The 25,678-nt window shown below is 36.6% G+C and overlaps 1 protein-coding gene across 1 annotated transcript in view; it reads left to right on the top strand.

Moving 5' to 3' along the window:
* WDR35 (WD repeat domain 35) overlaps positions 1 to 25,678 on the top strand; it is a 51,432-nt gene continuing 25,754 nt past the window's right edge. Inside the window, exons 1-12 of the mRNA XM_052648696.1 lie at positions 1 to 114; positions 804 to 921; positions 8,070 to 8,141; positions 9,560 to 9,652; positions 11,436 to 11,564; positions 12,360 to 12,493; positions 13,367 to 13,532; positions 13,657 to 13,802; positions 16,973 to 17,098; positions 18,075 to 18,260; positions 20,837 to 20,869; positions 21,234 to 21,294. Of these exons, the coding sequence (XP_052504656.1) occupies positions 91 to 114; positions 804 to 921; positions 8,070 to 8,141; positions 9,560 to 9,652; positions 11,436 to 11,564; positions 12,360 to 12,493; positions 13,367 to 13,532; positions 13,657 to 13,802; positions 16,973 to 17,098; positions 18,075 to 18,260; positions 20,837 to 20,869; positions 21,234 to 21,294 (1,288 nt within the window). The 5' untranslated portion in view covers positions 1 to 90. The remainder of the gene's footprint in view (positions 115 to 803; positions 922 to 8,069; positions 8,142 to 9,559; positions 9,653 to 11,435; positions 11,565 to 12,359; positions 12,494 to 13,366; positions 13,533 to 13,656; positions 13,803 to 16,972; positions 17,099 to 18,074; positions 18,261 to 20,836; positions 20,870 to 21,233; positions 21,295 to 25,678) is intronic.

The raw sequence follows: 25,678 nt of genomic DNA on the forward strand, positions 1-25,678 counted from the left end.
CCCAGAGCCGCTGGTACTCGCGATTCGCAGCTTAGAAGGTTTCCCGTGGCGGGCTTTGACTGCTGGGGTCGTCCTCTCGGGGTTTCCAGGATGTTCTTTTACTTGAGCAAGAAAGTGAGTTTCCCAGGGTTCGCTCTCGCTCCTCCTCCGGTTTCTCAACCTGTAGGCGATTCCGGCATTCTGCCCGAGAGGCTATGCGTAGTGATCCAGGCTTCGCCATCCCTTCTTTCACCTTCCTGCGCGGTCCAGCCTCGGACTTCCCTTTGCCGGTTCCTGAGCCCACACAGTCCTTGGCGGAGCCAGCCGCTCTCTCGCAAGATCTTTCCTATTCCTGCCCATGGTTAGGTCCTTTAGGAGGCCCCGCAGGGCAGATCACTGTGTGCGTCCCTATCTTTTTCTACTTCACCTGTTGCTCATCAGAATCTAATTTAAACTCGTTGGATCATCACGGGCCGCTGGGCAGGAGAAAAGTAGTAAAAAGGCAGCCAGAGTGTGTGTGGAAAGGGAATAAGGATTGGAGGTAGACATTTATACCTCCTTTACCTCCCCTGCCTTTTAAAAATTCATCAGGTCACCCTCATTGGTTTTTTTTTTTTTTTTTTTTTTTGTGCGGTCACTGCTCTTCTTCTGTGGGCAGTTCTTTGTTTTTTTCCCAAATGGGCCCCGGGCAGTTAAAGGGATTATGCTTATTTTCATAACGGTTCACATTTCTGCAAGACCGTTTCTTCTGCAGCCTTCATCTCCCGTAGACTCACTACCAACCCCTTCGTGAAAAGTTGTGAGTGGCTGTGGTTGCTTTTCAGGTTGCCATGCCCAATAACGTGAAGCTGAAATGTGTATCTTGGAACAAGGACCAAGGATTCATAGCATGTGGTGGTGACGATGGATTACTGAAAGTTTTGAAATTGGAGACACAGACAGGTAAATGAATGCAAGCCCAGATGTTTGAACATAAGGGAAAATCATTTGTTCAGAGAGATTTGCTTATAGTATTTGTCAGTATGCAATTCTAATTCTTCCAAAAGGAAAAAAACCCCAACATTTTGGGGTGTTCTAGAATATTTTTGTAAGGAAGTTCAGAAAATATCGAATGTAAACCTCAGGTAGCTTTTGCTGAAATTATAGCTGGCAAATGAAAATGAATGAAGAATAATCCATTATATTGTCTTGTGCTATGTTGTTGATTGTGCTGTATTATTAGGAGTCTAATAAAAATGACGTGAATCACCTTTTCAGTAAGGTCACAAAAATCTCACATTTTGGCAGCTTATTTACAGGCCTGTGTTGTTCTTTCTGCTTTTCAGATATGTTAATAATTATGCACTTAGTTCTCAAAAACAGAACATGGGATTAAAAAAATTGTTTAATTAAGAAGTCTCTTGTGTTTTACAGCTTGATTTCTCTTTTTCTAGTTCTGTGGAATCATAGCACACAGTTTCACATTTCTTTATTATCTAGTGTTGCTCTAGGTTGGAGAGCTAAACAGTCCCTGATCTATATAGGAGATCTGGATAAGGAGATTGAATTGGAACCTCGGCTCTGCCGTAAGACTTCTGAATATATTTCAGCAAGTTTCTGAATATCTTTGATTTTAGTCCAGTCTTTTGTAAAATGAGGGTTTGAACTAAGTTACATTTTGGATTTCTTACCAGCATTGCTTCTCAAGCTTTATCAGGTATAGGAATCATCTGCAGAGGTTGTTAAAATGGATTTCTGAACTTAGCCCCAGAGTAGAACTGGAATGGGGTCTGAGAATTTGCATTTGTAGTGATACTCGTGTTGCTGGTTCTCAGACCACACTTTGAGTAACACTGTTTTACAGCTTTGAAGTGATAGTTGTAAATATTATTGAGCACTTTCTATGTCTGGTGTGTTTAACCTTCACCGTCTAATTTGACCTCACAGTAATCTTGAGAGGTAGATATTTCAGATGAGGTAACTGAGGTGCTGATCAATGAACAACCTGCCCAAGGTCACATGGGAAATAAGCGACACAGCTGAGATTTTAATAAAAGGAATATAAAAGAATTTTACTTCATCCAAATGGAGAACTGTAGCCAGGGAGGCAGCCTCTCAGATGATTCTGAGAAACTATTCCAAAGAAGATGGTTTTTAGCATGGTTTTATCTCCTGTCCAAACAAAGAATATCAAACATAACAGGGAGGGTGCATTCTTTTGAGGAATTTATTTGCTTCCTACGCAGTGAATCAGTGTGGCTTTGGCTTCTGGGGAGGGAGCCTCATCACTGAAGGAGTACTAGCACTGATGTCCCAGGAAGGGCAACATGGATCTCTGTCTTTAGAATGGACATTCTTTACTTCTGGACAGTGCACACTTTTCTTTGATGGTTAAAGCAGATATACAGGATATGTTTGATAGCCTAAGAAACAGACTGTTCTAGTTAGCATGAAGTTTAAGTTGATATATAAACCATTTTGACTTTCCCATACTGCAATATGTGAAAATTTCTTCTTTCAAAACTTAGTTTGTCTCAATTTCAAGCCTCATTTTTAACCACTACATGGAGGGCTCATGGACGGCCTAAGCAAAGAGATAATAGTTGTTTTGATGTGCTAGGTTAATTATATGATATAAAAAGCAGATTTGGAAGGTAGAGACTTATGTACCAATTTGAGTTTGTCTTCTGTTGCTTAGTAATGTAATCTCTCAATGCTTTAGCTTTCTTAACTGTCTTAAAGGAAAATAACTTTTGTCTCTGTTACAGTTCTCAAATACTTAGAAGTATATGCACATATGTGCATGTACATATACATATTTTTATTTTGCCTAAAATATGTAGGAAGTTTTAGTCACATTAATAAATGGATTTATTATGCTTAATATTGAAGGCTTGTCAAGAAAAAATTACTTCTTTTCCTTTTATACACTTCTGATGAAATGTGGTTAGAATATTCTTTGAAATTTGTGAGCAAGATGAAAAATAGATTCTTGAATGGCTTGGAATATGGAGTTAATTATTTGTTTTAACATTTAATAATGAGTGTAAATCATGTTGAAAGAGAAATATGAGAAATATGGCTGGATAAGTCTTAAAATGTCAGTCTATTGTTATCACAACTATTTTTATTAAATATGATAGTAATAAAGTTAATATTACTCCAGTAATCATCACCAGATATTGATTGCTGAGTACATTTGAAGCACTGTGATATGCTAAAGATGTGGCTTTGTAAGCGCCATTTTGGTGGTTGGCTACAGAATAGCTAAATAATTATCATTCTTCCATATAGTATAACAGTCCTCTACATCAGTAAAATACCTACTCTAGCGTTATTTTAATGGCTGTTTAGTATTCCATTTTGTTGGTATAATGATTTATATATATCCAGTTCTAGTGTTGGATATTTAGATGTATCCACATGACTTGTTTCCAACAATATCTTTGTATCGAAATATATTTGCTAAACATGTTTCTTTACATGAACCTTTAATTACTTTCTAGTATACAGTTCTAGAAGTGGAATTTACTGGATCAAAGGTCATGTAGATTTATAAAGGTCCTTCATATGTTTAGCTAGTTTACCTTCTAGAAGGCTTGCATTGCTTTGCATTCCCTGTAGTGGTGTTCCCAGTTTTCACTCTCTTGCTTTAGAAGGAAAGGAACTGTTAGAACCGATAGAGCCAGTGTTTGTCCCCAGCTTTTTACCTCAGGTTAAGATGGGGAGGTGGGTAGTGTTCTCTCACAGGCCACCTTGCACAGGTTTTGCTGGAGCCTACCTCCTCTCACCTTCTCAGGGCCTTTATTCCTTTTTTAGTCTCTCTCTCTCTCTCCTTTGAGTATCAGTCTGCTTTCTCCCTCTTTTCTCTCCCTTGCCAGCCACTTTCATGTTACAAATCTAATGGGCGGCTTTTTGTTTTTTGGTCCTTATGCACATTTGACTGGTTCTTGAACTGTTATTTTTTCAAGACAAAGAGAGAATTGCAACGTTTTAAATTATTGTTATATTTATACATATTGCTATCCCCTCCTTTATTTGCTCATAAGTTCTCAGTCTGTTTTACCAGATTCTCCTCTAACTTGGAATTCCTGAGAACTTGCTTCTGGGCTCTTTTCATTTCACATTCTCTTTAGACTTATCCTTTCATTCCCATGGCTTTAAATGCCCTCTGTGGAATGACGATTCCTAAATATATCTCTCCAGCCCAGTCCTGATTTATCAGACTTGGACATCTCAAGAATCTTTCACAGGCATCTCACACTGAACTCTTAACCTTCTCCCGTATATCTTTTCTCACTTGTCTCCATTTCAGTAAATATGTTAAATTTCACCCATTTGCTCAAGCTAGAAGCCCACTTCTTCCCCTCTTAACATCACCTTCATCAACAGCCCTATGCTTCTGTCTCCAGATTATCGAATCCATCCTTTCCCTTTGTCCCCTTCCGCCTCTCTAGTCCCATCCACTATCATCTCTCACCTCAACTGGGTGAGAATCAGCTTCATGGTTTCTTGCCTGTTTCTTGTGTGATCTTAAAACAAAAACAAAAACAAAAAGAACCAGGTCATGTCATTTCCTTTTTAACAATCTTTAAAGGGACGCCAGCCGGGGCCAGAGCTGCTTGTGGTGGAATTTGAGGAGAAGGGCCCTGACTGGAGATGGCATCTCTTGCTTTTCTTGCCACTGCTGCAGACGGCGCAGTCTACTCATCTTCATGAGAGGAAATATTGCCAGAAAACAGGCATTTGAGTCAGAGAAGAAGTGTTCCAAGACCATCCAACCCACCTGTGTAGCCATCTGCACAGCCCTCCAGGATCTGCAGGCAGTGGGAGTATCAGCTTTCTGATGCAGTGAGATTGACACTCGAAGCTTCCTGCTTTTGTTCTAGGGATGTTCATAATCCAGACCAACTCCATACTTAAAGAATGTGCTGCGAACCCAGGCTCCAGAAACAGCAGGTCAGGGGCCCATAGCTGTACCCATGGATGTGTGCATAGTCACTTGTAGCCAGTCATGCAGAGACGCCAGGCAGCTGAGTGATCCTGCCTGGGAGTCTGTAGAGCTTATAGCAGCTCCTTCTCGGAATCCCACCATCTCTTCAAGTGTTGCAAAAATGTCTTCTTCACATTTCGATCCTGCTTGTCAAACTCACCGTGCAACACATAATGCAAATTTCTGTTGCATTTGGGCTGCTGACCACTTTTATGAATGCGAAATGTGAAAACTGATGTTTATGAACGTCAGCCAGGTTTCCCAAGATGAAAGTGCTCAGAGACTCAGTGTGCTTGGTTCCTCGTGTTCTGAGCAGGGTCTCCTGTTTCCTCTGTTACCTCTCATTCTCAGTGACTTTATTACTGTTAACCTTTGTAAATCCTTTGGATCTTTTGAGCTTGTGGGAGATACTTTGAATGGTTGGAATTGCTGATTTCATTCCAAAATTTCCCTTCATGGGTTTCAAATGCCTTCTTTTATTGGTGCTTCCTTTCATCATGCCTTTCAAATCCAAGGGTTATTGATGCTTTGAGAAGAATTCTGTTGGTATTAACAGATGCTTGTTCCCATGCCAGTTTGCTTTGCTTATTGGCTGTGGGGAGTTTAGTAATGTAACTTAGTGGAGTCTTGAAATCTTGGTGGCTTTACTTGACCTCACTGAAAACTTCTGAGTTTTTTTTTTTCTTTTGGATATCTGAGCTTTCAGATAGATTTTGCAGATATTTTCTGCATAATAAAGTTCTGGAGTTACTGCTAGCAAAAGACAATATTCAGATGTGGAAGCTATTTGTTTACCGTGTAAAGGAGAATTTAAAAAACATATTCTCATGTGTGTCAAAATATGTTTTGTGAAGAGGCTACACTTCATGGTTTAACAAATAGAAAACATGTGTGTGATGCAGAATTTTGAATTCAGACCATGGAAGCCAATGGAAGGATGGAACTGCTTCTTCAAACTTTCAAATGTGCTGGGTCCGGCAAACACTTAGAATCACGTATCACTAATTTTACTTGATTATAGTGACCGTGACTATAGGCATTAGAATGGATTTTCAGTGCTATAAGTTAAGAAATATGTTTTTATGAAATGTTTTTTAGAACTGGAATAAGGCTTAAGTGTGTAGGTACATTTTTAAAGCGATTCAATGAGTAAGAGAACCCACTGTTAAAAAAACAAGGTTCAATCTAATGTGTATGTCAACAACATTTATTCTATCCTAATTGTTTGAGAAATGATTGTGATGTTATATATGTGTATTCTTGTTCATGCTACCAAGACAGTAACTGGATAGTTAGAACCAATGGTTTTAGAGGAACTCAGATATTTTTTTCCTCTGAGATTGTTTTCAGAATAAAGAATATATTTCATAGTAACTTTAAGATACATGTTATCTGAAAGGAGAATTTTCTTCAGCATCAACTTATAAAAATTCCCACTCTCACAAATTGTTAAGATTTTCATAAATTAGTATTTTTAAATGAATGTTTCAAATGGTGTATTTTACATGTGACTATCAGATTTTCTGGGAGAAGGAAATGGCAACCCACTGCAGTATTCTTGCCTGGAAGATTCCATGGATGGAGGAGCCTGGTTGACTGCAGTCCATGGGGTTGCCAAGAGTCAGACACGACTGAGCGACTTCACTTTCTTTCTTTGTATAGTTCCTTTTGGAGGAGGAAATGGCAACTCACTCCAGTGTTCTTGCCTGGAGAATCCTATAGACGGAAGGGCCTGATGGGCTACAGTCTATGCGGTTGCGGTTGCGAAGAGTCGGACATGGCTAAGCAACTAACACACACACACACGCGCGCGCGTGCGTGTGCGTCAGATTTTCTAAGTGAAGATTCATTTACTGAGAAGACATTTTATATTACTGTATTCTTCTCTGTAGTATGATTAGTAATCCAACAGAAAAAGTCACTTCAAATAATAAACAGCCTTTAAAGGCTTACATTGCACTTTGGATAACATAAAAACTTTTCATTGCTTCTTGCAAAGACTACAAATTTTTTCCTATGCCTATCACTTCTGCCTCATCTTATGCCATTCTCCTCTTATTAACCATATAGGCCTTCTTTCAGTTTGCTAAAGGCTCTAAAATTCTACCCAGGGGTTATTGCATTTGCTACATCTTAGCCTGAAATACTTTCCCCCTTTCCGTAACTGGCTTGGCTTTTTCCAGTTTATCCCTTGGTCTCAGCTTAGATACCATTTGATCAGAGCTCCTTCCCTGGTTCTCCCTCCCTCCAATCTAAATGAACTCCCCGTCTGTTTCCTGTCTCTTATTATGCTTTTGCTTTTCCCACTTTATAATTTTATATATGGTAGTGGTTTAGTTGCTAAGTTGTGTCTGATTCTTGCAAACCCATGGACTGTAGCTTGCCAGCTCCTGTGTCCATGGCTAGAATACAGAAGGCTAGAATACAGAAGTGGGTTGCCATTTCCTTCTCCAGAGAATCTTCCTGACCCAGGAATCGAACCCCAGTCTCCTGCATTGTAGGTAGATTCTTCACCAACTGAGCTACAAAGGAAGCCCAATTTTATATATATGCATATATATTTATGTGGGTGTGTGAGTGTCTATTTAATATCTGTTCCCCTCAGTAGACTATAAGCTTTCTAGGGGGAAAGACCTTTTTTTCATTATTTTGTATTCAGAACCTTCCTCAGTGCATAGCAGAGTGTAGACATTCAATAAATGTTTGTTGAATGAATGAATGAATATAAGATTCTGCAAAATCTAATAAAAATTAGTTTCCCAAATCTTTGCTTTTTGATCTCACTTTTGCTTTAGAGTTTTCAATCTAAAATCATAAATACTTCTTTTTTGTTGTCTTTGGGAAGGAATAAGTAGCAATAATAATTACTAATTATATTTAATATGCTAAAAAAGTTTTCTTTTATACATTTTGCTTTATTTCACCAGAATAATATCTTGCAAGGGGGTACGTGTTTATCCATATTTCTACCATGGGAAAAATAGGTCAGAATAAGGCATTCTTTAAAAAATTATTCTAATATTATTTGGGAATAGGAAAAAAAGCAAGAAATATATAAATCTTATAATCTGTCACTTTTATATATTTGCCATAGTATGTTTTGTTTTTGTTTTTTCAGATGATACCAAATTGAGGGGTCTCGCAGCCCCTAGTAACCTTTCTATGAATCAGGCTCTCGAAGGTCATAGTGGTGAGTCATGTAAAATTTTAAATCATATTTGAATAGTATTTTTAGGTATTTAGAACCACTTGTGTGTGTATGCTTAGTCGTTCAGCCATGTCTGACTCTTTGTGGCCCCATGGATTGGAGCCTGTCAGGTTCCTCTGTCCAAGCAATTTTTTAGGCAGGAATACTAGAGTGGTGCCATTTTCTTCACCAGGGAATCTTCCCGACCTCGGGATCCAACCAGAGTCTCCTGGAGCCAAGGGGTCCAGTCCACATTGCAGGTTGTTTCTTTACCCGCTGAGCCATCGGGGAAGCCTTGGAAATGACTTGTGTGTGTGTGCTAAGTTGCTTCAGTTGTGTGTGATTCTTTGCAACCCCAGGACTGTAGCCCACCAGGCTCCTCTGTCTATGGGATTCTCCAAGCAAGAGTACTGTTGTGGGTTGCCATGCCCTTCTCCAAGAAATTACTTCCTTAATGCAGAAATGTCATTGTTTAAATGATGGTCTTATTTAAAGTAATCACTTCTGTTTAGCCATGGCCTAGAGTCATTTAACAACTTTCACATGATTAAATAGCATCTTCAATAGGTATGAAAAAAGTAGCTATTATTTTATATATTAAAAATACTATCTGTCTATGGATAGGATGCCCTCCTTTTTAAGAGTCTGTTTTATGGTCCCAGATTAATGTAGACTGAAGAGACATGACACCTGAATGTACTGGATGATGCTAGACTGGATCTTGAAATGAGAAAAACAGCTATCTACCATGGACATTATTTGGACATTTGATAAAACTTAAATGTGGACCGTGGGTTGGAGATAATAGTGTATGTGTTAAAATTTCTCATTTGTAAAATGGTTTTGAAAGAGAATGCCCTTGTTCTTAGGAAGTATACAATAAAGTATTCAGGGATTGAAAAACTGAAAAAACACATTTGTTCACATAACCCGGAGGTTTAAGATATGCTCAAGAGTGTGTTACTAATAGAATAGAAAACAAGGTGTGGTGCAGGGGGAGAGATTCAGAGACATTGCTTTGACAAATACCTCCCCCTCAAAAGAAAAAAAAAATTACTTAGCATGATGTCCTTTGGGCATCATAGTCCTTGGGAATCAGGCAAATTGGGTAAATCTTACTTACATTTGTATCTGTCATCAGATCTATGGCAGCTCTTATAGCTGATCCTAATTGGTCCCTTAGCTGGCATAAAATAGGAATAAACATGAAAATTAGTATTAGGCATTGTTGTAGAAACAAGTGATAATAGTAACTGTGTTCTATGAACATTTTTGAGTAATTTTAGACTGGTTAATTGCCCAGAAATGGTACTGATTTTAACATGCTCTCGGCATTTATTATAAAAATATAAATTTGAAATTAATTGTAGCTTCTTTTTGTTTTTTTTTTTAGTTTCTAAACTGTTTTTATAAATTTTTAGGTTCTGTTCAAATTGTAACATGGAATGAACAATATCAGAAGTTGACTACCAGTGACCAAAATGGGCTTATCATTGTTTGGATGTTATATAAAGGTATATTAAGACACCTTATTTAATCTTCCACAGATTGGAGTTTGGATCACAGTAGTTGAACGGAGAAATAACATCTTTGAAATAGACCCTTTTTAACCAGCAGTAGGAGTTCACGGGGGTGATATTTCCAAATTTATGGATTCCTACTTTTCCCTTTAACCTTATTTCTTTTGAACTGTGATCGTGCATTAAGAAAGTGAATTATGTGACTGTTGGTTATCTTCAAACTGAGCTTAGATTCTTGGCAGAATAGTTTCTGCTTGAGATAGCTCTTTTTTTCAAGTTTCCAATAAGAATTCATTTCTCTGTTGTCAGTGACTGAAGTTAGTTTAGTAGATAAAAACACATTTATGAAGAAGTCAAAAGCAATAATTCATTTCCTTTAATGAGTCAGTTAGCTTCCTTTTCCTTCATGGATATAGATTTTTATCTCAGCTCTGACTGCTGGCTCCACATTGGTGCCTTTTGCCCAGAGTTGAAAGAGTCAGAGAAAGATTAATTTAGGTGTATCACTGTTACCAGAAAAATAACTCATAATACATGTTCTCTTGAGGCCTGTAGGCATCATCTTTGAATGAAAAGGGTACCTTAGCTCATGTGTGTGGTTTTAAAAATGCTTAGGGTATATACCTTTAAAAAATTCTTAATTAAAATATGCTGTAATACACAAACTCATCTATTTTTTTATTTTTTTATATTTTTTTAATTAAAAAAATTTTTATTTTTACTTTATTTTACTTAACAATACTGTATTGGTTTTGCCATACGTTGACATGACTCCACCACGGGTGTACATACTTTCCCAAACATGAACCCCCCTCCTACCTCCCTCTCCATAACATCTCTCTGGGTCATCCCCATGCACCAGCCCCAAGCATGCTGTATCCTGCATTGGACATAGACTGGCGATTCGTTTCTTACATGATAGTATTTTGAAGTTTATGTCTGTGTATGTATGTGTGGGGAGTAGAATGTGAAAGTACATGAGATTAGAGTGGGTCCTCTCTGAGCCTCAGTCTTGATGGGTAATACCCTGTTCTGACTAGTTTTTCCATGTTACTTAATTACTTGCTTGGCTTTAGGCCAGAATTGTATGTATGGGAATGTAATAAAGCCTTTTAAAGAAAAAAAAGAAAACAAAATAGCCTTATGATATGCCTCACATTTGATTATACCTTGAGACAAGTCACATCTCACTTCAACCCCATGTAAATAAATACAAGAATGTTTTTGTCACTCAGGTTAAGTGATGTGATATCACTGATGTGATGTGAACTTAAAATTTTTTTCAGTCTTCTAGTTTTTATATAATATGCTTACATTTAACATGCCTACAATTAATCATTGGAGAGTTTGGGTATACTTATGCAGTAATTGTGGTTATTCTGTTTTTTCCTTGCTTATTATCTGAGGTGCACTCAAGTGGGAAAAACCAGTCTTTGAGAAAAATCACTCATTTTGGCCCTTTGTAAGCAAATGAAGTTTTATTTATTTATTTATTTTTGAAGTTTTATTTTTTAATTGATAGAAAAAAGAGAAAAAGGATAGGCACTTACTGTGTTTTCTTTGATAATCTTTGAAGCAATTATTAGTAAAGCTATGAGTTATTTTTTTCATCTCGTTCTGTTGGATTTGAAGATTTTGTAGTTTAATGTCTTGGGTTGTGGAAAACTTTGCAGTTATTTGTCCCATCGTCTATTTTATGGTAAGTTTCCAACTCTGAAGTACCATTTATCAGATGTGAAAGTTTTGACTTGCCATTTGTTTTCCTTTGTGAATACAGGCTCTTGGTATGAGGAGATGATCAACAACAGAAATAAGTCAGTGGTTCGAAGCATGAGCTGGAACGCTGATGGACAGAAGATCTGCATCGTATACGAGGATGGGGCTGTGATAGTTGGTTCAGTGGATGGTAATGCATTTTACACCCAGAGCTAAGGTCAGGATTTAGCTGAAGGTTTGATATTTAGAGGTTTAAATGTTATCATATGTTAGCATTCTTACAGAAAAGTAAATATGAAAAGAGATAATAGTTGCTGTACAATTTGATGACATTTAAGAATCACTTATTTTAAGTCTTACTGTTTAGTCAGTAAGTCATGTCTGACTCTTTGTGACCCCATGGACTGTAGCTCACCAGGCTCCTCGGTCCATGGGATTTCCCAGGCAAGAATACTGGAGTAGGTTGCCATTTCCTTCTCCAGGGGATCTTCCTGACTCAGGGACTGAACCTGTGTCTCCTGCATTGGCAGTCAGAGGGACTAGATCAGAGAAAGGTAGAGGGATTCACTTTAGATTGGTGTCTTGTTGGGGACATACCTCTGCCTTTGTATTAGGAGGCAAAGCAGAAAGAGTAAGTGTGGATTCACTTGTGTTCTGAATGTTTGGAAGTAGGAATGGGTTTTTTTTTTTTTTTTTTGAAAGCTTTTATTTTCTTTCCAAAGTAAAAGGTGAATTCTTCTGCTAATTGGGAGTAAGGTCCTGAGTCAGAATTTAGAAGAGAAGGGAGAGAGTTGGAAACAGCTGCTAGTTCAAATGCTTAGTAGGGTGTTTGGCACATAGTAGGTGCTCAGTGAGGATCTAATGACTGAATAAATGCTATGAAGAATGTGAGAGCCCTTTAGGGAAACAAGATTTCTAGAGCAGTTGTTAGAGAATCATGACCTTGAAATTTTAATGAAATAATTTTGTTTTATGTTTGCTTTAGGGAATCGCATTTGGGGAAAAGACCTGAAGGGTGTGCAGTTATGCCATGTAGCATGGTCTGCAGATAGTAAAGCCTTACTTTTTGGAATGGCCAATGGAGAGATACACATTTATGATAATCAAGGGAATTTTATGGTACGCATATATATACTTTTATTTTTATAACTTTGTATGCTTATTTTGTATATCATTTTAATATGTATACACACATTTATTTATTATGATAATTTGTGTAATCAAGATAGTCTTTAATTCAGGTTTTTTTTTTCCTGAATTTGTTTTATTAAGAAAACATTCTGTGTTGCTTCAAGGTAAATTAGTGCTTTTAGTTCTGATTTTCTGGCAGCCGGAAAGGACAAAACTGCAGTGTGTTGAAACTGAGGAATGATGGGTAGGATGATGTGAAGTTAACCTTTGTGTCTTCTGGATCCAAAGCTGAAGTTTACATGAGATACCAAAGATATTTTTTGTAGCAAGATATTAAAGCTTGTCGAAAGGATGGCAGGCTTATACAGTAAGGGACAAAAATCAGGTCCTGGAAAGAAAGCAAAATAGAATAGGCTAGGATAGAATCTCAAGGAAAGCTCAGGCTTTGTGAGATCTAGCTATGGCAGATCTCTGACCTTACTTATGGGGTGATTTGTTTTTAGTCAGGGTCAAGACATCACATGAATCCACTCAGTGGAAGTGATAATAACCAATATCTACATATTTCTATTTGCTGTTTGACACTTTGCTAATTTCAAAGCACTTTTGTATACCTTTGATCATTTGAGTCTCACAAAACTCTATGAACTTTTTTTTACTTTTTTTTTTAATCCTCATTTTACAAATTGGGAAAACTGAAACTCAGGTGAAGTGATTTGCCCATGGTTGGTGAATCAGTAAGGAGCTTGCATTCAAAACCAGATTTTCACATTTCAGTGTGCCTTCTATAATAATACTCTATTCACACTAATCATACTACTGTTTTCAAATACAAAATACTAGCTCACTGATTTTATTTAGGTGAAAATGAAGCTGAATTGTTTAGTGAATGTCACTGGAGCAGTCAGCATTGCTGGAATTCACTGGTACCATGGCACAGAGGGTTACGTGGAGCCAGATTGCCCCTGTCTCGCCATCTGTTTTGACAATGGGAGATGCCAAATAATGAGACATGAGAATGACCAAAGTATGTAACTTTTCTTTTTTTTAAATGTGGAGAATTAAAAAAATATTTTAAAAAATTGTTCTTAAGATTATGAAAAGTTCTCTTGGCTAAATATTCTACCATAATTCCTTTTGTTTTGGACTAGATCCTGTTTTAATTGATACTGGCATGTATGTAGTAAGTATCCAGTGGAACCATGCTGGCAGCGTCTTAGCAGTGGCAGGCTCCCAGAAGGCCATCACTCAGGACAAAGATGTAAACACTGTGCAGTTTTATACTCCATTTGGTGAGGTAAATGTCTCATTAAAGATTTTCTCTTTCTTTCTTTCCATTTAAATATCCAGTGAATAAGGTAGGGGAAGAAAGAGTGGAGGAAGGGGTATACATGGGTCACTTTTTTTTGAAAGAGACATTTTAAATAAAAATGATCAACTACCAGGTGTATTTCTTTGATTAATATCCTCATAAGCCTTCATTTTATCATGGATTTTATGTTATAATCTTTACATTTAGAAAACCAGATGTTTCATGTAAGAAATCACTGGGGAATAGTTATTGAGAATATTTTCTCTGTAATACGCATATGCATCTTTTTCACAGGTGGTTTTTGAGTTGTTTTTAGTGTAATTTAGATGTTTCAGATTAATTTTAGGGGGTTTTAACATGATATATTAAATGTGGATAGGTATTAAATATACATAGCAGTCTGTCCTCCTGAACTTCTATTTTAATTTGTTGTGAAATAATTGCTTATTTTAAGAAAATCTATCTTAAGAATGAATCTTAGGAATTATTACATTAAAAATAAATACATTAAAAAATACTATACTTCTCAATATTACTATTAATAAATTTAATTTTCAAAGAGAATTTTCTTAAAGCAGTAATAAATATCAAATAGTAGAATTAATATGTTATACATTTTAAATTATTTAGAAAGTGAAACTTAGTAACTAGTAAGTTTTTAACTATTTTATTTTCTAACCGTAAACTATATTCAGTTTCTTTTGGATATCCTGTTGGTTTTTATAAATTCACCGTTAACTTCAATAATTTCTATTTTTGGCTATACCAAAGTCTGTACCAGTTGTTTTTACTATGTTAGTATTTTTTTTTTCTGTATTTTAATAATTTCTGTCAGAGTAAACAGTGGTGTCAGATGATGCTGAAAGTTACCTAGTAGAATGTTCTCTAGAGTGTAGGTGGTCTCTGTTCATTATCAGCTAATAATATTTCTGGTAGATGCTAAAAGCTAAGGAAAAACAAAAGCGCAATTCTCAAGGTTCCTAAATAATTAAAAATCTGAATTCTAGTTATCTCATTATTTATAGCCTTCTTTTAAATTCACATTCTTTGTTGGTTATTTCCATCTGTTGCCATTGGCTTATTTATCACTGTATTATTCAGCTTGTTGTTAGTTCAGCCTTCTCTAGGTAACATGCATTCAAAGGCCCATATGCTTTATCTTGCAAATCACCGTGTTATGTGTTAAATTGAAAACTGTAAGTTGCTTTTGGTATAGTTGTAATTAAAAATATCTAGCCTAGTCCTCGGGGTATTTGGTCACTTAATATTTTTTGAATAAGTGAATATATGAGGTATTTATTTTTGGATCTGTGTTATTGGGAAGAACTTGGAAGGAACTTAGCTAGAGATGTCAACTTAAGGAAAACCTCAGGGAAGAGTTCACTTTTGATTCTGAGAGCTAGGATCTTTTGGTCTTTTCAGTGTGGTCTTAGCTATGGGAGGGGATGACAGAGCGTGGGGTTTGTCGTCTGGCCTGGCTTTGGCTTTGAACTCTGTTTCTACGGTGCTGTTAAACTCAGAGAAGTTACTTAACCTCTAAGACTCAGCTAATTTATTTCCTCAAGACTCTACTGTAAACATTAAAGGAGGTAGCAGTGGGAAAATGCCTACCGCAGTACTCCGTGAGTGCTCCTAAAAGTCAGTTGTTTGTCCTTGCTGCTGCTACCCCCTGCCATGTTGGCAGAATGAGATGGCAGTCTTCTTCTCACAGTGTGGGTGTCAGTACCGAGAGTCATGTTGTGAGAGCCTATTTGTTTCCTCCGGCTTCATACAGGCAGCAGGACAGACAGAGTGCACCCTCCTAGGTTAAAACTAAACCCCCACCCCCACCCCACTCATTGGATGCCATGGCGAAATGGAGTTTAATATATTAAATTTGATTTTAGAGCATATCTGCTGAAGAACGAGGGATACCAGTATAATTTATGAAAATTCTGGGGAGTATACTGTTTTGTGAAATACACATAGATTAAAAATGTTTTCTTTCTATGGCTACATTAAAAAGATCTTTGTATTCATTTGCTAATTTAACCTTTAAATATACTGTCAATATACAAAGAAATTCATTTGATTACATTATGCATTTATTTGCTTGATAGATTTTTTAATTTTTTTGCACTTGTTTACCAAAGAATCTATTAAGGGATAGGGAAATAAAAGTGAATATGAGCAAGTTAGTGCTGCCAAGTAGCTCACTGTCTAAATTCTCTGGAACCACAGAGGGAGGCAAGAAGGCAGGAAGTAATATTTAAGATGTATCTTAAAGGGTGAATAGGAGCACTCCAGGAGGACAAAGAATAGTTGGATGGGGGAGTCTTGGGGGAAAAGATTTCAGCAGAAGAGAGATTATATGGGCCAAGGGAATGGAGGCAGAGTAGTTCCCTCATGAGGAGAACATGGTAACTATGGTTAACTCGTAGGGTATTGAGCCACAGAGTTTTGGGCAGATGGGGGAAAGGCATTGTATACTATTCCAGAGAGTGTGATGGGGGTAGCTACTGATTTTGAAAAAGTATTAAACATTTTTAAAAGCAGACTAGGATATGATTGTATTGGTGTTCCAGAATGATAGTCATGGTAGCAGGGATTGAATTGGAAGGGTGGGAATGAAAGAAGAGGCAAAAGGTAAATTGTAGTTAGGAAGCTACTAGATAGTTCACTCAAGAAAGAAGGCAGTTGTGATGAAGGAAAGGAGTGAAAGCAAAAGGCTGGGCATCTGGTTGGCTGTTGAGGGTGGGTGGAGGCTGAATAAGAGGCAGGACTTAAGGACTGAGTTTACTACTCCAAGATTTCATTGCATCTAAGAAGCACAATTCTCTCCAACCCTAAATTGGGATGCATCTTAAAATCAAAGTTCTCCTATTTTAACTTGCAGCACTGTGTTTTTTTTTTTCCTAAGTTGGACATAAAAATAAAGATGCATATTTAAATCTCTGGCATCTTAGATTTGATGAAATTTGATACTGAATTCTTTGGCTATAGTTTGTTAATTTCTCCTATCATACATTTGTTTTTCATTATAAAAATGGAAAATGATTTGAAGTATGTAACAACCTTTCATAAAATAATTTTTGTACTGCTTTTGATCTTCGTGAAGTGATAGGTGGTATTTTATTTAATTGTGATACTTTAGTTAAATATAATTTTTTTTTCAGCATCTGGGTACTTTGAAGGTTCCTGGAAAGCATATGTCTGCACTATCTTGGGAAGGAGGTGGACTGAAAATTGCACTGACTGTTGATTCTTTCATATATTTTGCAAATATTCGACCTGATTATAAGGTGAGTATTAAGAGCAGTTGTAAAAAAAAAGATGTTTTTTATTATATAATTTTATTATGGTTGAAAGTATAGTCTCTATATTTTGCATATATTCATAGCTACTTTGTTTTAGAAAGCAGCTGAAAGGAGGCTTTTCAGTGTGAACAGCATAGAATTAGTAAACTAGTAAGCTTTTCTGGAATACTGTATATAAGGAGTACCAAGAGTGTCAGTGTGCCCCCCGAAACAGCAGTAAAGACAATGTTAATAATGTTGACACTGAACATCAATTTATCCAAACTTATGTATAAATTTGTCGGGAGAGGGAAAGCTCTAATTTCTATAATCAATACACATATGGTATGGAAATCAAAACCCAAACAGTTTTCAGCTAAAAGAGTTGTAACTGACTACCCCGAGGAGGAAATTAGGCAGAGGGGGTCCTGCATTTTGTTTTGTGTTAAATAAACCATGCAGAGTTATTTGACTATAAACTGTGTGCATATGCTACTCTGATAAAAAACAAATATAAAAAATGTGGATGAGAGAAAAACGGCAAAGCAACTGTCTTTGAATTTTGGCTTCAGGACTTGGAATTGAACTTCAGAAGGGATCACTCTTGCTGTTGTTCCCCACACGGCTATTATTGACTATTGAAAAATCTGAAACTTTCACCAATGAAGCTTAAATCTTACAAATTAAAATGAGGAAAGTTAAGCCCAATTTATTTTTGTAGTGCCTTTTTTTTTTTTTTTAAACTGTGTTTATTACTTTTTAGATTTGTTATTTTAGGGAGAAGAGATATGAAGCTGAATATTCAGTCCCTGTCTTTTCTATTTCTAAAGGATTACTTTTGTCAGCACTGATAAAACACATACCTGCAATATTTCTAGAGGAAGAAAATATAATAATGTGGCTTTCCCAACTTTAGTTGCTCTTTCTCTCATCCTTTCTCTTCCCTCCCACTTCCCTCATTCTGTTCCCTCCTTCTTCCTAGTGGGGTTATTGCTCAAACACCGTAGTTTATGCTTATACCAGACGTGATCGTCCAGAGTACTGTGTTACCTTTTGGGATACAAAAAACAATGACAAATATGTCAAGTATGTGAAGAGTCTCATTTCTATTACTACCTGTGGAGACTTCTGCATTTTGGCAACAAAAGCTGATGAAAATCACCCTCAGGTAGGTGTTCCTTGATATCTTAAAACTTAGATGGGTTTATCTACTTGGCTGAATTGGGCTCTAGTTATCTATCTTCTCAAGCATAGCCTTTCTGCTGGCAGGTACAGAAAGTGTTGGGTCTATTGGCCAGGTCTGTCTAGACCTCTGTTTGGAAAGTTCTGTGGCTCCATTGGTTCTCTGTCCCCTGATTTTTTTCTCTGATCAGTTAATCCATTGGCAGTTTATACTGACTGGTACTGAAGCTTTTTGTCTATGAAATATACTTAAAATACCACAGTCCTTTTCCAATTTAAAATTCCATAAGTAAAAATGAAAAACCAGATGTCTAGTACAAAGGCTCAAGAAATTATGTAACAATGGCCATTTATAACAATTTGAGTAGTTTTGACATTCAGAAATGTACTTTCATGTGGAGTTATATTGCTTTAAAAGTCAATGTCTCATAACATAAAATATATAATATAAATAATGCCCTTTAAGAAAGCCTGCTAGCCATTTAAATATTTGCAGAAGTATGCACATTTTTCAAAAAAGGACTACCAGTGTCTTTGATAAGTTATTTTATCCCACTAAAAAGCATAGAATTTTTAGTTGAAAGCAGTCATTTGAACAGTCACACTTGGCTCTGTTCTCTCCTGAAACTCACTGAAACAAAGGGAAAGGTATTTTTTAAAAAGCCACAAGCCTTCAGGGACCAGAAAGGGTGAGGAAACAGCAATATAGTTTTGGAGTTTAGAGAATAGGGGGATTAGTGGTAATTACCTTAGCAGACCCAGGAAAGTGGAATCCTCTCTCTATCAGTGGAGAAAGGGAAAAAGCAACCAGTTTGTATCACAGAATCCCAGAGACGTGGGACTTGGTGGTGCCTGGTAGGAGAAAGAGTATGCAGGAGAGTACTTTGGGGGAAAAAGAAAGGGTGTATAAAGAAGCAGATTTCTAGATTCCCTCCCTCTCTGAGCCTCTGAACAGCTGCCCTTTTCGCTCGCAGGGAGACTGGTTTGCTCTCCAGAGAGGATACAGAAAGTCTCTGCACCGAGAGGCACTAAGCATAGGGAAGCGTAGAGGGACTCTTGCTGAAAACAAGGCAGTTAAATGAATCCTTCCCCAATCTTCTGTTCCCGCTTGGTTCCAGAACAGATTTCATGGGATCAGGAATCATACTAGCATTTGACTTGTCAACTTAAAATACTTTGGAGAATTGCTTTCAAAATTCTGAAGGAAAATGTTTTCCCACCTTGAATTCCATACCTTAGGTAAACAGTTCGTTAAATATAAGGGTGGAATAAAGACGTTTTTAGATGCACGAGATCACCAAAAAGTTACCTTCTGAGCTTCCTTAACTTCAGAAGGGACTTCAGGATATGGTTCACCAAAATGAAAAACCAGGAAAGAGGAAGAAACAAGGTCACCTGACGAGCGTGGTGAGGAGTGGTACCAGCTGACAGTTTTGCACGTGCTGACAGAGTGGATCACCAAAGGAGAGCAGGCCACGCGGCTCCAGAAGAAATTCAAGATGAAATTAATACAATCTTTAATGTGGTTGAGCTCCTGAGGGGAGACATACGTAACTGGGAGATAATGGGGGACTTGAGTTAGTATTAAATACAGAGAAAACTAAGCAAAGAGAAAAAAATAAAGGCAATTATCCACAACAGGGAAAGCAAAATTTGCTTGAGAGGAAAATAAATCATGTACCTGACTCAGCTGTGAATAGCATTTATGGAGCCAAAATAATGTAGTCACTGAATTTAAAAAAAATGAAAGTTGTTTAAAAATTGAACTGTAATACCAGTGTAAGCCCTAAGTTCTGATATAACAAAGTTATAGTGCAAAGATGGAGGGGTGAGAATGTGAGGTGGGAGGCTGGGCAAGAAGGGTGAAAGAGGGTCGCATGCTTAGTTTTCCCGGTGGGTGGTGGTGCATGATGTCGCAAGTTGAAACAAAATGAAGCAAGAAGCAGCACTGTAAACACGTCACTTACACTTGTGGAGGTAAATATCGAAAGAGTGAATTACAGGAGCTGAAAGTAATTACTCTTGGCAGCAAGAAATGGGAAGTTGGGGGGATTTTGTAAGAAGTCTCATTCGGTTCTTTAAACTATCAGCTGAACATGTGAATGATAAGCATGTAAAGCACTTGTATCTTGTGGCAGTAAACAAGTTTAAGCAGTGGAAGAGTAAATCATGGTATTTTACCGTTTAGCTTATGTTTGTGAGATTAAACAAGTTTTGAGACACTGAGAAAAGAAAACATCGGTGCATAAATAGAACGTTGAGAATGGGCTTGTTTGAAAATATTATTCTAATCAGAAAAACATCTGTGTAAAATAGTATTCTTAGTACTAGATATGGAGAAGATGACTAACAGCAAAAAATGAAATTATCATTAGAATTATCTTATGTAAAATATACATGATGCTTGATTATTTTTCCTAATAGGAATCATTGATAATTATTTGTGTATATGTTAATCATTAGCAGTTTAAGTTATTTTCGGTGGGTTGGATAATGTTTTTTTTTTCCTGAATTAACTGAATTTTTCTGAATTTCTCATGTCATTTATATATTGCTTCAAAGGAGGAGAACGAGATGGAAACATTTGGTGCAATGGTAACAAATTAAGTTAGCCTTTATATTAGCTGGTTATAGGATAAAAATGAGTTTTGAAGTTATAGCTGATCAGCAATTTTAGAAATGTAAATAATGAAATGTAGTCAGTGTACTTGTGTTTCTTAAATGGTCTCTTAAAAACTAGTGTTCCACTATATGTAGAAATCAGCCTTAGTTTAATTTTAGTTTATATTTCTTTACTTTTGTGCTGTAGATTATCTTTGCTGTTCTTTGTATTTAATTTTTATCAATTCTTTCTATGTTAGTGATACTTGAAAAAGAGATAAGCGTGGTTTGTTAAGCATTATTTCTTTTATTGTGCATAAACAGGGGTTTTGATACTTTCTGTTTTATTTGTTCACAGTTTGTTCTAGTTCTGTGTAATTCTATTGGCACACCTCTGGATCCCAAATACATTGATCTTGGTAAGGAAATGTTGATGTTTACTCCATCTTTATTCAAGTCTTATTTGTAATCTAATTTTAAAATGTAACAGTGGTATATTAACTAGGGTGTTATTCTCTAAAACAAGGATGAGCATACTTCCTAGTGTGCTTGGTTCAGGTTCGGTACCAGCCTATGCCTGTTGTCATAGTAAAATCATTAGTAACGTCCCATTTCACTCTCAGAAGGATCCTGATTAGTACAATAATTATGTTTACTCCAGAATTCACAATAATTTCATGACTGCTATACTGCCATTATTTGCTTTTAATGAGAAATATAATTGTATGAGGATTGGTATCCAATATGATGATTAGTATGTAATAAACTGAGGATTATAGAAAGAATTTTGCCATGAAACCACTCTTGTTACTAATAAACTGCTTGTAAATACCTCTCTTCCATAAAGAACACTTTAGCTGCTTGTGGAAGAGAGTTTTCCCTGTCCAGATTTTTCTGATGAAATCAGTCTATTAATAGGAACAACATAAAAAATATTCCTGACGTTTTGTTTTCAGAAGGCATTTGTTGCTTTAGATCTATCATTCCCTCTAATAGCTCTGCAAGTAACCATAAAAGTTTCCAAATCTTATTCTTAGTATTTTGTCAAAAGTTGTTACCAAATATTTCGTTGCCATTTCACTAAAACTTCCAAAATAATGTTTTTTAAGAGTATACTAGTTTATTGGATATGGTGTTAGAAAAAAATAGTAGGTTTCAAAAATTGAAAACCCGTTGAATTATTGAATTATTTTCTCAATCTGAGAATTAGTCTTTTTTTTTTTTAGATTATACATTGAGACTTAACAATCAAATATTAAACTCTGCCTTCTAAGTATTTTGCTGAGGACTTTGATACAAGCAAATGTAATACATACTTGGTGGTTTTGTTGTTAAGTCGTGTCTGACTCTTGTGACCCCATGGACTGTAGCCCACCGGCTTCTCTGTCCATGGAATTTTCCAGGCAAGAATACTGGAGTGGGTTGTCATTTTCTTCTCCAGAAGATCTTTCTGATCCAGGGATTGAACTGGGGACTCCTGCATTGCAAGGGGATTCTTTACTTACTGAGCCACCAGTGAAAAATACTTAGCTGGTCTCAGAGATTTTATACTCTATGTTTAGGGTCTCGGTAGCTCATTTTTAAGCACTGAAACTTCAACTTCTTGTCTTATGTTCACTGTTAGGTTTGTTTATATGTTTCTCTATATTTATATATGTACGTTAATGGTAGTATTCTTTGTGAATGTTAGTATTCTTTAGCTTAAAATTGTTGCAGACTCTTACCACATGAATATCTTCTATTTATTAAAAATACGAGTCTTAAATATAAAGGATAAATTATGTCAATCTTCAGATTATGTTTTTTATTTTTAATATCAAAAGTTTTAATATAGAATCATAAGGATGATAGGGTTAGCCTCAAAGTAATTTTAATCACAGGCAGTCTGTGTTTTAATAAAGCCAGATGTAAATCCTCTACCTTCAAAAAATGGCAAATGCTTGAGGCCATGATTATTTGTATTTTTGAGTCTTGAAACTTTTTTATTTTGCGGTCTTGCTGGCTGAAATTTTAACAAGCAGTTCTTTCACTGGTCTGCAGTAAACCCAGCCAAAGACTCAACATTTTTGTTTCATACATATCCTGTAAAATTCCTTTTTAAAGTTTTTATGCCAAATTTTCATGAGGACTGGAGGCTGAAGCGAAAAAGAGTATTTAACTGATATTGTCCTAGGAAGTATAATTTTTGTCATCTACTCTTCCTGAAAGCCTCTGTAGAAACTTTGAAAAAGAACATTGTATATTATTATATATTATATAAAGTTTAGTTTGTAGGGTTCTGTTGTACTGAACATATAAGAGCCAGATACCATTTGGGGGACCTCTTATTTTAAGCCCCCAATTCCTTCTGTGTGCTTCTGTCCAAAGTACTTCCTCTGCACTGTGATTGTTGATTTTCTTGTCTATTTTCCCTACAAGATTTTGAGCTTCTTAAAGATCTGTCTACATTGTTTCATTTCTGTATCCCCACTGCCTACCACTGTGCTTGCCCAGTAACAAATGTTTATTGAATGTATAAAAATATTTAAAAGAGAATCTATTTATTTAGCAAACCACCAATAAACATATACTGTCTCAGGTACTGTACTGGGTACGAGGAGTGATAAGAAGTTAATTCTCACATTTCCTGTGGGATGTCTAAACAGAGAATTAAAAATATAATTCATCTATTGAACAGTGACTCTTTCTCCCCTGCTGTGTGCTTGGTATTGTGCAAGGTGCTGGCTGAGTGGATATTAGGGACACGTCCTCTACTTATAGAAGCTTTCATTTGAGCTGAGTTCTGAAGGATGGGTATTTCTTTGAGTGATATTTAAAGAAGAGGAAATAGCATTTGCAGAGGAATGAAGGCATGAAAAGTGCCTGAAAAGTTCCAGGTGCCTGTGCCGCAGCTATGGTGGGGAGAGCACATAAGGGCTTTCTAATCTTGGCCTGTAGCTCATGCACTAAATCTTCTGTATACCTCTTCAGCGACAGGTAATGATGAAAGTTGTTTAGTGCAGTTTCACTTTACCAGCTCTTTAAAAGGCTGAGAAATGAATAGGTAGGAAAGTGGGGGAACATTACGATGCAGACATTTATTTCAGGTCTCGGCATTAAAATATAATGTTACAAGCAAGTTTTACTTATATGTGAATTCCTAGATTGTTTTAAATTATTTTACATCATTGCTTGGCTACTAACTACTACCTATTAGTGTTACAAGGTTCAATTAATGGAAGCGTAATTACTTTCTTTAACTTTTTTTTCCAGTAATCTTTATAGAGATTTCAAATTTTTTCTTTCCAGATATTGAGTAGTTGAGAAGGACATGGACTGCTTTTATCCTGGCTGTGTTTTTTCCCCAAAAATATTGTATCTATTACAATATATGGTCTTCTAACTTTTTCCTAGAGGCTTAGTTCCAGGAAACTTAAGAACTAAACCACCTGGATGGGATAGATAATAAATAAAGATCTAGCATAATTTATGTAGATAGCATTATCTATGCATATGAATTTGCCAAAATTGCTGCCATAATGATTCAAAAGAACACATTTCATATATATTTTTGTTTTTTGTTGTATTGACTAGTGAATTTATATAGTTTTATTATAAAAAGCAAAAATAATAGCAACCACATCTAACAGTTATTAACCCTTAAGGAGAAGCAGTCTGCCATAGTGGTCAGAACACAGACTCTGGAACCAGATTGGCTGTGTTTGTGTCCCAGCTTCTATTGTTTTTCTAGTCGTGTGACTTCAGTGACTTATTTAACCATTCCATCCTTCAGTTTCTTCATCTGCTAAGTGGGGATAATGATAGTGCCCACCTTACAGGGTAGGTATGAATTATATATGTGATACATTAATTATATACTAATATAATTACATAACATACCTGGCATAATTTTTAGAAATTCAGTAAATACTGGCATTTAAAATTACTATTATTAATTATGTATTCTATGCCAGATGCTATACTATGCTTATGTTTATTTCTTTCTTAATCCTTCAAGTAGCTCTCCAAGGTTGGTAATATTATTATCTTCAATTTACAGTAAGCAGACCAAGGTTCAGCTGGAATAAGTAATTTATCTAAGGCCTCCATGGGGTCGCAGAGTCAGACATGACTGAGCGACGGACCATGTACACAGACTTAAAGCAAGTGCCTGTGATTTGAATCCCAAGTTTGACTTGCTGTGAACCACTAACTTTTAAATTCAGCTAATAATAAACTTGTGATTATTTCAGTTCAGTTCAGTTCAGTCGCTCAGTCGTGTCCGACTCTTTGCAACCCCATGAATCGTAGCACGCCAGGCCTCCCTGTCCATCACCAACTCCCGGAGTTCACTCAGACTCACGTCCATCGAGTTGGTGATGCCATCCAGCCATCTCATCCTCGGTCGTCCCCTTCTCCTCCTGCCCCCAATCCCTCCCAGCATCAGAGTCTTTTCCAATGAGTCAACTCTTTGCATGAGGTGGCCAAAGTACTGGAGTTTCAGCCTTAGCATCATTCCTTCCAAAGAGTACCCAGGGTTGATCTTCAGAATGGACTAGTTGGATCTCCTTGCAGTCCAAGGGACTCTCAAGAGTCTTCTCCAACACCACAGTTCAAAAGCATCAATTCTTCGGCGCTCAGCTTTCTTCACAGTCCAACTCTCACATCCATACATGACTACTGGAAAAACCATAGCCTTGAGTAGACGGACCTTTGTTGGCAAAGTAATGTCTCTGCTTTTCAATATGCTATCTAGGTTGGTCATAACTTTTCTTCCAAGACGTAAGCGTCTTTTAATTTCATGGCTGCAGTCACCATCTGCAG

Source organism: Budorcas taxicolor, chromosome 11 (assembly GCF_023091745.1).
Source record: "Budorcas taxicolor isolate Tak-1 chromosome 11, Takin1.1, whole genome shotgun sequence".
NCBI classification, from domain to species: domain Eukaryota; kingdom Metazoa; phylum Chordata; class Mammalia; order Artiodactyla; family Bovidae; genus Budorcas; species Budorcas taxicolor.